Raw genomic sequence first — 14878 nt, forward strand, 5'->3', positions numbered from 1 at the left:
GTTTAATATATTAAATAAAAGAACACTTTGAGAGCTTAGCCATTTGTTTCTGTTTAAAAACTATTAAAAACTATTATTTAATTTACTCATAATCATAATATAGAGTTATATATATCGCTTTTTACGCACGGATGTTTAAACAACTAAATAAAATATTCAAATTAAAGATATAATGGGTATGTGTTAGGATTAGGGATTAGACAGCATATCATATACAATACACGATTCATATAAATACTATGTATAAACTATAGTGTTTTTGTTTTACGTTTACGCTTAATTTTCATTTTGCTTTTGTGTTCGTTTCTGTTTCTCGTAATCTTTATTCTTGTTTATGCACTTTGTGGATGCGTCTTGTTAATGTTGCTCAATCAATCAGACAAACAAAAACATCAACTTGGAAGGATAAATGTGTGGATACGTTCTCCCCCACTATATTATAGGTGTATTATAGGTATTGGGCGTGAACTTTGGGAGGGTAAACGATCGGTCGCTCGAGGGAAACCGTTTGCAGTGACAAGTTCGTTTAAACACTAAAATAAATAAATGTAGTACAGTACGCAACGCACATGGCAAATACGATTATTAACAAATAACTTTATTACTTTCTGTCAGTGTGGTTGTGGGATGTCGATTGGTTTGAGTGTGAGCGAGCGTATGTATGCGTGTTTGGGTGGAGTGGAGTTGTTCCAAGTGAGCCCTACTACATTCGTTTAATACAAATTAATATTATAGTTTAATATGAAAAAAAACTTACACGAAAACGTAAGAAGACTATTTTACTTTACTTTATTGTTATTTGTTTGCTGATGTTTGTTTTGCCCCACTTTAGTTTAACTTTACGTTCTATTTGTTATCATTATATTTAGTTATTTATTGATGTGTGTGGCGTGTGTGGTTTAATAATGCAAGGGTAGCGCAACAATTCTTTTAAATTACACAGTCAGACAACGCTTCTCAAGATTTTTTCAATCTGCTCGATATTGTGCAAAACTTCCGATTTTTTGAAATCCAATTTTATGTATTCAACGTCGGCGTCAGTGGTGCAAGGGCAGTTATCAACCAATCGCGTATTGAGACTGACTAAATTATATACAAGGTTCATTGGGTTCAAGTGTTATCTGCGTCTAACTCAAGGGGTTAACAAAAATTGTCAAGTTGGCCACGGCATCTGGTTGGTATTAAGAAAACAATTGCAACAGAAAGTACACAGAATCTTAATAAAGTACATACTTCACTGCTTTGGGATCTAAATTCAAAATTTAAAAATATTAACATCATTTTACGCTGTGTGCGATGTAACAGCGCTGTTTACAATAGCAACTTTTATAATGGGTCCCGCGATAAGAACTGCTTACTCAAATTGTCAGTTGAAAACAGCGCCTTGTGATAGTGCAATTGGCAGGGAATCGTTCTCATAGGTAATTATAGTAAAAATGATTAACGTTATAATATAAAAACTAATCTAAGCCAGATACATTTTGCAATTGTTCTTAAAATACCGACTACAATGAATTATTGCACAAAGTTAAATTGGTTTCCCCACAACATTCTAGGCCAGCAGCCAACTTCACAGGATCTGTTAAACGCTGTCATGCTAGGGACTTTGCGTATGGATGCTGTCTGTATACAAATGTCCTACACCACTTGACGGCACCTCCTCCTCACCTGTGTCTCTGTGTCGGATTTAACTACTAAATACATTTTATTTTGGTTTGTTTCGTTAATGCTTTTCCAACTCTCGAACAACACGCACTCAAATGCATTTCTGCCTGTGGGATGCTGATCAGTTATAGTTATCTGTGTTTTCATATGCATATATATTTTAATATATATATTTATATGTAGTTATTTAATTTAGTAAAGTAAGATTTATAATTTCTCGTTTACTTTAGGTTTTTTTGCTTTCTCCTTTAAAATAAATTTTATGCTAAAATTTAATTGTATGTTTTCTTGTTCGATCTTACATCGTACGGCTGTCTGCTGTGCTGTCTGTCGTTGTCGCCAATGCATTCCTAACATTCGTTGGTGTGTGGGGGTCAGTGTGTTCTTTGCCGTGGTTTGTTGTGTTCTGTTATGTGTGTACTAATTTATAATTGATGCTGTTGTGCTCATCATCTGCAACTATGCCAGACGCGCGCGCTTTTGTGCTTGTGGCCCCTCAGAGTCCTCGTCCTCCTCGTAGTCATCTTCGCCAGAGTCACTCTCGTAGTCCACCAGACCCTGTGTAAGGCAAATCCAATATTAGATAGTGTTTTAAAATAGTCATACAAAATTTATGAAATGCTGTTTTACTATTTCCTTTAACATTAAAACTAATCAGAAGTAGATCATGAGTCAGGTCGGTCAAGGGAACTTCCATAAGGAAGTTTAACAAGACAGCAAGGCAGCCTGGGATTGCTCTACTTAACGTACCTTCTTAGCCGTCGCCTTATCCACCTCGCTGCTTCCAGCATCCGTGCTGTTCGCATCTTGATCTCCACTGTCCGGGCTGCTGGCGTCATCGCTAGGCGGCAACTGGGCGTCTGCGCTCTCGATATCAGGACTGGAGACAGCAGGAGCTGGTGACAGACTGGGCGAGCTGCTTGTAGCCGCCGCCGCCGTCACAGACGCCGCCATAGCCGTGGCGATCGTTGAGAGAAACTGTGAAGCTGCCACGGCGGCAACCGTCGCTGAATCGCACAAAGATGCGGCAGCAGAAGAGCCTGGCGGCGAGGACGAAGACGACGAGGATGAGGACGAAGACGCCGATGATGAGGACGTGGAAGCCTCCAGAGAAGAGGATGACGAAGTGGGCGATACACTGGCGGCAGCCGACTGTGATAGCTCCAACTCCTGGCTTTGTGGCGCCTCTACGCTGCTCAGCTGCTGTTGCAGCTCCGCAATCTCAGGCTGTGTCTGTTGCTGGAATGGGTTCTGCTGCTGTTGTTGTTGCTGCTGGTGGTGCTGAAGTGCGATGTTGGCAGCGGCGGCTAAATGTACCGCCGCCTGCGTCTGCTCGTCGGCAGAGATCGACTCAGGGCTACTGCTACCACTGGCTACCGGAGCGCCTGACGAGGCGGATGTGGCAGTGGATGACGCGGTGGTGTTCAGGCTACCCAACAATCCAGTGTGCGGCGACGTGCTGTGCGGCGGAGAGGATTTTTGCTGGTTTTGCGTTTGCGGGCCATTCTTTTCGCTGACGGCTGGAAGACAAAAATAGTGTAAACAATTTAATACTTGAACTTTGAAGAAATATTAATTAACAAACTGCCGAAACGTTAAAAATATTTTATCTTGATATACTTAGTATAGTAAATAATTACTTACATTTCATAACACTGTTGTATGTGTCGATCTCCTCAGTGAAATCGTCCTCTTCATTGAACCACATCTCCTCCTCCTCCTCCATTTGCCGCTGGTCACGACGAAACCGGCCACCGCTACGGATGATGGGCAGGCCACTTTAAGATAATACACCCAAAGATTTTCACATTGTGTTGGAGCACAAGGCGCTATAGCAACACTTACCCGTCCGTTCGGTTCTCCATCTTGTCGCGGTCCTTAAGTCGATCCTGGTACTGATCGTATCGGTTCTTCAAGTACTTAAATGTCTGCACATATTCGATTTCATCAAATATCTTGCTGAAGTTCTCCACGAAGTAGACGCACAGAGTGCGGATGTCCTCGAGTTTTATAAACTCAAACAGCTCCAGGATGGCTGATTCCAGAAGATTGTAGCGGCCGTTGTTGCGAATAAAAGCATCCACCACTGGCGCAAACAGATTACACTTGACAATGTGTCTGCAGACAATGACTAGCTGATTAGTAATGCGTCAATCAAAAACGAGGGGGATTCTCTCACCTATTGTAGAATTCGTCTTTAAGTGCAATTATCTTGCGGAGCAGTCGCAGAGCGCCGAGGACAAGGAACGTGTGTGTGCTCTTCATCAGCACCAGAATTCGCTTGAGGAGATCCTTTTGCAGTAAGAAGTTTTTGATGTGATAACTATGGTGTTCCACGCAGAACGAAAGAATGTCCAAGACGATGCCCAACAGCTGGGCGGTCTGATAGTCCTCGTTTTGCGGACGGTCACCCGTCGTGTTATGCATCAATGGAGCTGCAAATTTTGATCGGTTATATTGCTGAGAATCCAACTGCGAATGACACGAACTTACCCACTAACGTCTGGACACTGTATTTGTAGAAAAAGTTGAGAAAATCGCCCTTCTCGGTTAGCATATTCTCCGGTTCTAATAGTATCTTAACGATGCCCATAAGCTGCACCGCAATGCCAAGCTCCGGCTCCGAGTCGTTCAGCATTTGTTCGATGGCAATGTTTAGTAGCACACGCTCCTAGGTTTACAAAAAGGTAAGAAAATAAACAATTATAGTACTTGAAGATCTTTACCATTAGATAACTCCAGGGAACCCATTTATATATTTAGTATTTATAGTTTAAATACATTTTTTTAAATATACACGGTAAACTAGCTTTGAAAACAAACACTTCGGCATTTAAAGAATTGAATCCCTTATTTCCTTGGCATAGTTTGAGGCATAATAACCAGCTGGCTTATTTTAATTCTTAGATTAACTTACCCCCTCTGGCCTGTTGGCTTGGTTAAGCGTGTAGTTGCGCACCACCAGCGGCGAGAACTCAACGATGGCCGTGAGGATGTCAATGGAGGCCGACTTGGTCTTCTTATCGTTCATCACGAGAGTGAGTTCCAGCGCCTGCAGTATGCCTAGGCAGGTGAGTGTTTTGTAGAACGAGTCCTTGCCCTGAGGCTGCAGGTTCTGGGCGAAGTTGCAGAACTCCTTCAGGAAAAGAACAGTGTCGCGGCGCTTTGTGTCTCCAGTGGCGGGATCCGTGAGCACCGCAAACACATCGAGCAGGAAGCGCTCATCGTCCTGGATCATCGTCACGATCTCCACCTTGTTAAAGAAGATAAAGCTGGACAAAGTGTTCAGCATGTTGTCCTCGACGAAGACCGAAGGCGTGGGCAGGATGATGTCCTGGATATACTGCACCCGGAACGTCTGGTGGATCTTGGCCAGCAGGTCCTGGTTTTTGATCGGGACCGCCTCGCGAAACTTGGCCCACTGCTTCAAATATTGGCGATGCTTCTTCGGTTGGGCCACGCTCGGATCATACTCCAGGCATCCGACCACGTCAAAGATCGTGTCATCCGCAAACATGATCTCGAAAAGCGCGTTCTTATTTAACAAGAAGATGTTCTTGAAGATCTCGAACAAATGGTGCAGACCCTCGGTGTTGTCCAGGTCCTCGCACACATGGAACAAGTTCAACAATTTCTTGATGTAGCTCTCCGACTCCAGAGCCATCGATAGCTTCTCCTTGCGCAGAGGCGTGGAGAGGCAGCTCTGTATCGTCTCCGAAATGTCCTCCAGTCGGGAGAGCTCGCATGGTGGTAGCTCGATAGGTGGTGCGGTATCGGACATGTCCTCAAAGCGTTCGTCCTCCGACTCTTCCACGATGTCCTGTGTTATCTCCACCGAGGGATCCTTGCCTTGCACCTGGATGATTATTAGTTATTGAATTATAGATTATTTTGATACAAGTTGAATTTCTTCATAATTTTAAAATTTATAAAGATTGCGATATGAAAGATTTGTACAAATAAAAGAGGTAGCTCAAAATCAATGGGATAATCGTAACGAATCAACTCTTTGATAAGACAATAGCACCTTTATTACAACTGCTGCTGTTTGGACACTTACCTGACATATCTTTTCCCATATTTCGTCACAACCTGCCTTTTCCTGAAAACTCAAGGCCAGATCAAAGTTGTCGCCTTCGGACCAGACAATCAAGGTGTCCTGCTGCTTCTGATACGCGGTGTCCGGTTGTATCTTGCTCTCCAAAAGCAGGGATCCATCGGATTCGGCCCGCACTAGAAGCGAAATGCCTGAAAGTAGTTAAAGGTTGCGAAAACTTAGACCAGGCTCCAGGGCTTGGTTGAAGTGTAAACCCACCTTTTAACCTGTCCACGTAGGTGGAGGACACGTGGCCCGTTCCACGATCATCCCACTGGCGCTCCGCATTGAGCGCATACAACTTGACGCGTCGTCGGGTGTCGGTCGTCATGATGGTGTGCCCCTTAGGATTTTCTCGCTGGTGTCCTTCGGATTCGGTTGAGTTTCGATCTGGACTATAAACGCGAGTGCTTGCGGCTTGAAACCGTTCCTCTGGCTAGGGGCTATATGCTAGGCTATGCTACTTTGCTAATTTAAATTAGGATCTTGAATTTAGAATTCAAAGGATTCGTCTAATCTCTATGCTTGACTTCTATATCCATGTTAGGCTACCACTCCAGCGCAAAGTGTGGACTAATGGGATTGGGATGTGCCCACGACAAGACTGCACTGCAAGAAAACAATACAGATAAAGTTAAAATATATTTCAATATGTTTAAATAAATATTTATAAACATAAACCAACTTTTTCAGCATTCTCTTCTATGACTAAAGCGTGTCATACACTTTATTTTCTACTTAATAAATATATTTTAAATGACAATAAACCCTAAGTGTACCTTTTTCACAATAGATATTTGACGATAAATGTGTTCTGATTTGTAAGAAATACAAACAGCCTTTAGAATAAAAACATAAGAAGTTAAACTATCTTTCATTTACTGTATTGACCTAATTTTTACAAAATAAAAATAGAAATAAAACAATAGTTATTTTAGTTTAACAATAAAACACAAATTTCACCTTTAATACACCTACATTATAAAATTGAGGTTAGGATTTTAAATGCATCTTATATCTTATTGGCAACAATTCATGGGCCATTTCGCGATGAATGAAAATGTGAAAGCTACGTTCGTAGTGTGTGTTTGGGGAGAAAGATTGTAGGGAGAGAAGACGAGTAAAGACCTTTTAGACTGAGATGCGAAATGCAAAAAAAAAATAAAAGAAATGTGCTTTGCCCGGTCTGTTTACAAACATTAAGCGTTTCCATTAGATCTAGGCCTTTCGCAGTGTGCCTGTGTATCTGTGGGGTTTACGGTATGAGTGGGGTATACTATATATGGGGTATACTATTATCGCTGCGCTTTCGCCCCATGGCAAGTGCAAACACGCGCGCGGAGAAAATAAACAGTGGCGAGAGTGGATGAGCGGGAGAATCAAAGAGTGGGAGTTTGGGGAGCAAGCAAACTATCCTCTCCCTCGCACAGAAAAAAAATCAGCTCTATATCTAATCGAAGTTAGGAGGTCAAATAAATATTTACTTTTATTCATATTACTTCAACAGGTTACACCTACATGCCCTTTTATCTTTTGTATGTGCTTTTTAAGGTATAACCTTTTAAAATAGGTTCTTTAAAATTAACCTTTTGTTTTAGTTTTTTTTTTTAATTTAACCGAAAAATTATATGAAGATTTTAAATTATAAACTGAAGTTCGGGAACTATTCGAAAGGAAGGTATTATTTTCATGTACATTTTTTGCCGTGCTAGGCGAAACCAATAGACATGTGTAAAATAATGTGCGAGTAAACAGAAGAAGCAAGAGCTACGTCATCGTTGCAGAGCGCCACCTCAAAGTTGGCTGGCCACCGCAAACATTTACGTCACCTCAGATCGACAGCGAAAATTCACACACACCCCCACCATCAGAACTACCCACCCAAGGTTGGAAGACGTTGAGAAAATGCGTGCTTCGTTAATTCAACACGATTTGCACAGTGATTGAGATCCCAGAAACGAAATACTATACTATACTATACTACCCCATACTAGTTCCAATAAAGCGACCCAAAGGCCAATTCCGCACTGATAACAACCGGAGAATCGAGAGAGAGATTTTCGTAGGCCCAAGAATCGGTACCAAAACAAAAGCAGCAATTCAAAACAAACGTCGCGAGCTGTTTACGCAATCAGCTGCGAACAACGAGAGAATGCTCATGTCTGAAGCGGTAGAGATTTTGGTTATTATTAATGTTTATTAATATAACCAGCAGAAGGTTGCCAAAGTGCCGGGATAAAAAATGCAAAAAAAAGGGCCCTGGAGTGTTCAATAAAGACCGACAAAATATGACAACTTGGCACTATTTTTCGCCTCAGCAACAATTATATTTTGTTGGAGAGTAAGTGAGAGATACAGGTATGATCAAGATAACGGCCTTCTCAATTCCGTTCTCTATTAAATTACACGCCAATTCTAAATCTCATGACAACGGTTAAGTTTAAACCTTTTTTAAACTGGGATTTAAAAAACATTGTGGGTTTATTTACAAACAAACCAATTTGATATGTTGAATTGTAATTAATTTTTTAAATGAAAATTTTTACATAATCAAATCAGGAAGCAGGAATTTGTCCGTAGGAATAATAACATCTTGATAATTAAGAGCACCCATGTTTGAAAAAAAACACTTTATTTGATTAAATTTAAAACCAATTAGGTAAAAATCCAATACATTGTGAATAAGTACGTCGTTATTTTCGAAAAACTATTTAAGCGGTATTACTTAAACTGAAAAAATGTTTGTGCCCTAAGAGTTTATTTTATTTTTAAGATTTTTGGTTAATCAATACCGATTCCAATATTCGACCCGTAAAACTTTTTTTAATTTATAAAAATAAAGCTATGGATTTTTAAGCCGCAACTGTAAGTGCTCAATTTGAGTCTTGATGCTTTCTTCCTGTGCTTCACAAACACACGCGCGCGCGAAAGCTGCAAGTGTCCTGCGAAGGCGTAAAAAAGAAGCGAGCGAAACAGTGGGAAGGAAAACCCGAAGGATGCAGGACTTTATGGGAAAAATAGCGGTCAAAATTGGATTCCCTTTCGTTATCTTTTTGCTCTTTTTTCTCTCGCAATGAATAATGGAGGGTCAGAAAGAGAGGGGAGAGAGAGAAAGGGGGGAGCAGGAGTCTGACGATTACGAACGCGTCGTATCTTGTTTTTGCATGCATGACAATGTGTGCAGAATACGCGCGCGCTCACACCAACACACTCGAACAAACCGAAGGCGTGTGTGCATGTATGCAACTTTTTGGGGTGGTATTGAAAAGCGGAAGGGGGTGGGGGCTAGGAATCGGGAGGAGAACTCGAAAATTTTACAATTATAAACACTCTCCGGTGCGAGTGCAATGTCAGCTAATTTCCTTAAATTTTTACTCATTTTTATTTTTTCGTCCAACAGTTGATGTATTTTCATACGCGATACACACACAATTGACACAGACACATAATGTCTGGCAAGTACATCGCTTTTTCGGCCGTTTCTTTTGCGGTTCATTCAATAAAATTATTGCGAATGGCAGGCGCAAAACAGAATCGCACAAATTGCAGCGTATTGTGGGGAAGAAGAAGAGGCGTGTGGTAAAGAAAAATGCCGTCTCCCCACCATACACACACACTCTAAGCACGCGCACACCCACACACTTCTGCCCGCCGTTGTTGTTGTTGCAAACAGATTTTTGTTTTGATTTGATAGTTTATCCATGTATATGTACATATAGCAATACCGCATATTCCCCGTTATTCGCAACCGATTTTGGATTTAATTAAAACGCACACAAGACGCAGGGAAAAGAAAAACAGACGACGGCAAACTCACCACGCTGCGCGAAACCCAACACACTACACACAGCGGAGAGCGGAGAAACTCAACTCGTCGTTCGTTTGCGTTGTTGCATAAAGTGCGATAAAAGGGGGCAGTATTCCTTAAGTCCAGATCGGGATCCAATATTGACTAAAGTCGGGATATATAGTCCTATATTCCTTTGCAAGGCCGTAAATCATCTGCGAAGTACGTGAGAGTACACAGTCGCAGTCAAACACACACACACACTCGCACGCAGACAACACAGAAGCCGCAAGAGGGCAAAAGAGAGAGAGAGCAGGAGAGCGGGAGAAAGAGAGCGCGGGCAATACCAAACTGAAAAAGTTATACACTCACGCTGCAATTCCTTGTTTCTGTTTTTCCGCTTTTAGTGCTTCGCACGCTGGCTGCATTCGTTCAGTTTATGTACAATTTACGCTTGCGCATATTTACTGGGGGGACCACGCGCTATTTTCGACAAATCTAACTGCCCGATAATTATGATTTTTGCTATTTTCCGCGGACCGACGCTAGAGCGTTTTTGGTCTGACCGAAACGAAACGAGACGACGAATTTGTGGACTGCGAGAGGGATTCGCCGCAGCGACGCCATGTTGTTTTTCGCCTGAATTCGCCTCAAAACAGTGTGCTATAACGTATGAATTTTGTATATTATGTGACCGTTTCACTGCTTAATACGGTCGCACTTGCGATCGAAAAAGTAGTTGCTTTGAAGATGGACATTAAAATTTATTTAATCAAATCAAAAGTTTTATGTCCATCAGCATAACTTTTAAATTTCTTTTTATATATTTTCAAACATTAATACAAATGTTGCTTAAAAGTCTATTTCAATATTAGTTGCATCTTCTTGTATTTTAATTATTGAATTCTTAAATCTTAACAAAAAATTCGTTTAGTTAATTTGAAATCTTTTACTTTCGCGGGCTGGAAATACACCACCGAAATTTTGGAAGGGTTTTAAGATTGCATAATTTTTGTTTGTTACGACGACTTTCCAGATTTTCAAATGTTTCAAGCGGGGAAAACTCTGAAAATTGTAAGTAAACTAATTTGAAATCAGTTCAGTGTGACCAATCGAATGGCCCTTTTTACGAGGCGTTTCGGTTTTCCGCGCAGAAAAAGCTGCGACCACACTGCCAGTCCTTTTGCTCACTTGGCCAACTTTTTAATCCGATGCCTAAAACGACAGAATGCTGCGCCAGAACCTGTTGGATCAGCTCAAGCACTTCATAGAGACGGTGAGCAATGGCCACAGTTGTCCCCAGCTGCTGACCAGCCCCAATCTCATCAAGCTCGCGTGAGTATCGGCCGGAATGGCTAAGTGTAAGCCCGGATCGTTGTAAACAAATCCCGGAATCTTTGCAGGCTAGGATTCCTGGAGGAGTTGCCAGCCACGCGGGACATAGTTTTCGAGTACTTTGCTTTGCTGGCCGAGATCAGTGTTCAGCTGTATGTGTCGCCGGAGATGGCGGACTCCAAGACCGGAATGCCGGTGTCCCAGGTGAAGCAGGCCGGGAATCGACAGCAGCAGCTGCGTGCTCCGGAATACGAGAGCTTCAATCTGGTCAAGACGGCGCTGCAGAGTTTGGTGTGGAAGGGTCCGCCGGCGTGGTCGCCTCTGATTGCCAACTGGAGCCTGGAGCTGGTGGCCAAGCTGTCCGATAAGTACACCCAACGACGGATGACCATAACGGCCAGCTGCAACTATTGGCTGGAATGCAGCGCCATGCACGGCCTGATGACCCTCATAAACAGCTGCTTCCGGAAGCTGACCCAACCGGAGGAGGAGGCGTGCGTGGAGATCATGCTGAACGCCTTCCACCGCTTCCCAATGACCTTCGATTGGATTGTTGCCAGGCTGGGCGGCTGCTTTCCCTACAAGATCATCATGCAGATTTTGCAATGCGGCATCAAGCGATTTGTCGAGGACTACCGCTGCCATCTGGACTCGGAGGCAGGCATCCTCGATTACATGACATCGTGCCACGAACAGCAGCTGAGGGCCGCCTTCCGTGAGATGCTCAGGGAGGGATTCGCGCCCAAGAAGCCGCTGGACGTGGCCGTCGTTCCCTTCCTGCTGATCACAACCAATTACTCGGACACGATTCTGCAGAGTTTGGTCAATGTGCTGGTCGAAATCTGTGAGTGGATGTTAGCTTAAAGGAAACCACATTTCTATCTGCTTATATTGAATTACATCAAGTTTTTAAACTATTGTGTTAATAATATTTTCTAACCTTTTAGGACAGAATAAGGCATTTATTCGATTTATATTTAAAAATCTGTCCTGGAGCATCGTTTTTAAATACTACTACAATACAATTTACACAAATTATCATAAATATTAATTTAATTAATATCTTTGCAGATTCCGAGGACATGTGCGAGGTCATTGTGCAGAAATCGCCTCTTTGGCTTAGCAACAAGATGTTCGCCGGCATGCAGCCCACGCTAAACAATGCGGTTCTTAGGCTGAACGAGCATGGAGCTACACTGCTGCTAACGGCAGCCAAAATGGCCGAGAAATACGTTTGGTGTCAGGACTTCCTGGACAACTCCATGCAGGAGCTGGAACAGTGGGTGCTCAACCAGAGGAACTTCCCGCTGTTGGCAGATCTTGCATATGAGGAAACCAAGTACATGCTGTGGAAAAGCTGCCTTAGCACTAATCTCTTCGAGCAGCAAACGGCCGTGCGGTTGCTGCTGGTGGTCTGTAAGTTTAACCTTTTTTATATTTTTATGAAATGCTTTATTCCTTTTTTTAATGCTATGATCTATAATATACAATTCTAGCATTTACTTATTATGGAAAAACAGGAATTAAAAATAATATTACGTTTTGTATTTCCTTTTTAGCCTCTCAGCATCCACATATTTACTACCAAACTGTATCCCAGCTTCTAAAAAAGTCGTACGCACAAAATCCCAATGGCATTGGCGCCCTCATTCGTCTGCTGGGTGGACAAAGCGGAATGGTGAACTTTCCTGGATTCACGCCCGGCTTTAAAATGGTGTTGGAGGACATCACGCTACATGTTCAGGTTAATAATCGCTTGCCAGTGCCGCCGGGCACGCCCTCAGAAGCGTTTAACACTTTCTCCAACCTCAACATACTGGCAAGGTGAGAAATATTATCCTTTGGAAAATTACCATTTACGTTTCTTTTAAACAATCGCCTCCAGGATGCACAAAAGTAAAAATGTGGCCCCCTACATCAAAGCTCAGCATTTAAACCAAGCCCTCAACGAGTGCCTGCCCAAAATAATCCAAATCTTTGACTGTACCGTGAACAAATTGGTTCTAAAGATGGATAAAGATGCAGCTGAGCGCAGTGCGGAGAAATTTAGGGCGCAGCAAAGCAACAATAACAATAACAGCGACATGTGCAATGGCAAGGACTACGGAAAGCGACCAAAACTAGAGCCGGGTGAGGAAAAGCTGGAGGAAGAGGACGTCACGCGTATGCGATTGGCCCACCTAATTGTGGATCTGTTGAACAACATAGATGTCGGAAGCCGTACCAATGTCTTGCGTACTCCGCAGGTCCTAAAGCTAGCCGTGCTTAGCGTCAAATACTTCTTCGTGGGCTTAACCGAGCAGAGTAAGTTCATGATGCTTTAAAATTTTCCTTTTCTTTTAACCTCCTTATAAAATAAACTTTGTTGCAGCTGTGATTCGTCGAGCGGCTGCCTCACATCGATCATTTTCCCTGCTGCAGCGCCAGTGCTCCGCCCGGAAGATTGCTAGAACTGTTTGCCTGCGCGAATTAGTAGAAGGCGCTCTATTCTACCATGGCCATCTGCTCGGCCAGCTAGAGGAATATGAACTGGATGAGCTACAAATCCCTGAGCACGAGCTACTCATCCTGCAGAATCTACACACTAGTTCTGGCGCCAACTCGAATCGCTCCGTACTGCATTCCGGGATTATTGGGCGTGGTCTGCGACCCGTACTGCCCACAAATGACAGAAACTGCGATGCGGAGAAGCAGGCGTTGTATTTAAAGGCATTAAATGCCTGCTGCGCCGACCTGGAGAAGCCAAATAACGTGGAGGGCTACTCCCTGGTCTCGCTGCTGCTGGTCGAGCTGGTCTCCACGGATGTCATGTACAACGGGCTGCCCTTTCCGGACGAGGAGTTCACCAGGGTCACAATGGAGCGGGACATGCAGATTAGAAGAGCGTTTATCACCTCCCCCGTGCTCTGGGCAGTTTTGGGACTGATTGCTGGTCATAGGCCGGCTCTTTGCTACTCCTCCGTTCTTCTGCGCGCACTCTGCGCTACCTGTTTGCATCACTGGCGGGGAAAGAATGGTGAGCTTAAATGTTTATGCAGTTTCCAACAACTTCAATTAAACAATATGTTTTTCCTTTTTTAGTCAATAGATTCCAGGCCACGGCTGCCAACGATGAGCTGATGCTCTGTACCAAGAAAATGCTGCAACTGCTGGCTATGAGCCAACTGATTCCGCCGCCACTTACCAATCTGCATCTCATTATCGAGCACTTCGAATCGGCAGAGGTATGCTATTTATTTATAATGTTGGGTCCGATTGTATAGATCAGTCGCATTATAGCATTTTAACTGCTAGACTAGTCCATAATCTATGTTTGCAACCTGATTAACCAATTCTTTACTATTTCCAGATCGCCCTTCTGCTGCGCGAGTGTATCTGGAACTATCTTAAAGACCACGTGCCCTCGCCGGCGCTCTTCCACGTGGACAACAACGGGCTGCACTGGCGCAACACGAACACGCAATTGGCCAAGGTGCCGCCGCAGTATGTGGACACGCTGCGCCACCTGATGCAGCGGAAGCTTGCCACCTTGGGGCCCCACTACCATCAGATGTTCATCATGGGCGAGCTGATGGAGGGGAACTCCGAGCCTGATCCCACGGCGCGGCTGCAGATAGTGGAACTAGATTAAGCACCCGTAGTTAGCTAGCGTAATGTTGTGTAAGCATGAGCGTGTGTGGATGAAATGAACAGTCTGGATTGTTGAGTGTGGAATGTGTGAACTAAATGCAGTGTTTGTATTTTGATCTTCAATGTGTTCTTTTATTTTCTTTTCATTGGTTTGTAAAAATTAAAATCTCAACCTAGGCCTTGCAAATACTGTCCAGCAGTTATTGTACCGATGGCGCCTGAAAATCGCATCATTTGTGTTTGTAGTTTTAGAATATAACGAAGCCAACAACAATTTCACTTGAACATCTTTTTTATGTGTGCGAACCGATGGGCACCATCTCCTCCAGCAATCCTCTGCTGCCTTCAGTACATCATTTATATTA

The 14878-nt window shown here is 43.2% G+C and overlaps 2 protein-coding genes across 4 annotated transcripts; one reads left to right on the forward strand and one right to left on the reverse strand.

Annotated features, from left to right (window-relative positions):
- Positions 1-35: 35 nt before the first annotated feature.
- Positions 36-10158, reverse strand: LOC108037621 (serine/threonine-protein phosphatase 4 regulatory subunit 3). 3 transcript variants are annotated; one of them, XM_017114238.2, is made up of 10 exons: positions 9921-10158; positions 5981-6370; positions 5726-5913; positions 4583-5521; positions 4159-4336; positions 3845-4100; positions 3511-3783; positions 3310-3422; positions 2416-3185; positions 36-2223 (listed from the first exon to the last, which is right to left on the reverse strand). In XM_017114238.2, the coding sequence occupies exons 2-10, from the start codon at positions 6090-6092 to the stop codon at positions 2125-2127; spliced, it is 2928 nt and encodes a 975-aa protein (XP_016969727.1). In that variant the 5' UTR covers positions 6093-6370; positions 9921-10158; the 3' UTR covers positions 36-2124. The 3 variants fall into 3 exon arrangements, with proteins under 3 accessions (XP_016969727.1, XP_016969726.1, XP_016969724.1); XM_017114237.2 differs by having other exon boundaries at positions 3310-3443; positions 5981-6365; positions 9921-10157; XM_017114235.2 differs by having other exon boundaries at positions 3310-3443; positions 9921-10157.
- A 535-nt stretch (positions 10159-10693) lies between these two features.
- LOC108037620 (integrator complex subunit 5) lies at positions 10694-14636 on the forward strand. The gene is made up of 8 exons (XM_017114234.2): positions 10694-10883; positions 10952-11727; positions 11955-12299; positions 12443-12707; positions 12769-13187; positions 13255-13899; positions 13965-14107; positions 14233-14636. Exons 1-8 carry the CDS (start codon positions 10777-10779, stop codon positions 14512-14514), a joined length of 2982 nt encoding a protein of 993 aa, XP_016969723.1. The 5' UTR covers positions 10694-10776; the 3' UTR covers positions 14515-14636.
- The last annotated feature ends 242 nt before the right edge of the window (positions 14637-14878 follow it).

The sequence above is a fragment of the Drosophila rhopaloa genome, unplaced genomic scaffold, assembly GCF_018152115.1.
Source record: "Drosophila rhopaloa isolate 14029-0021.01 unplaced genomic scaffold, ASM1815211v1 contig_167, whole genome shotgun sequence".
Taxonomy (NCBI): Eukaryota; Metazoa; Arthropoda; class Insecta; order Diptera; family Drosophilidae; genus Drosophila; species Drosophila rhopaloa.

Excerpts from the sequence above, each read along its gene's own strand:
- LOC108037620 (XM_017114234.2), top strand. The coding sequence starts at position 10,777 with ATGCTGCGCCAGAACCTGTTGGATCAGCTCAAGCACTTCATAGAGACG. Across the intron at positions 13,188-13,254 it reads CGTGGGCTTAACCGAGCAGA|CTGTGATTCGTCGAGCGGCT; the intron begins GTAAGTTCATGA and ends ACTTTGTTGCAG. Across the intron at positions 14,108-14,232 it reads AGCACTTCGAATCGGCAGAG|ATCGCCCTTCTGCTGCGCGA; the intron begins GTATGCTATTTA and ends TACTATTTCCAG.
- LOC108037621 (XM_017114237.2), bottom strand. The coding sequence starts at position 6,092 with ATGACGACCGACACCCGACGACGCGTCAAGTTGTATGCGCTCAATGCG. Across the intron at positions 5,522-5,725 it reads TATGGGAAAAGATATGTCAG|GTGCAAGGCAAGGATCCCTC; the intron begins GTAAGTGTCCAA and ends ATAATCATCCAG. Across the intron at positions 3,444-3,510 it reads ATGGAGAACCGAACGGACGG|TGGCCTGCCCATCATCCGTA; the intron begins GTAAGTGTTGCT and ends ATTATCTTAAAG.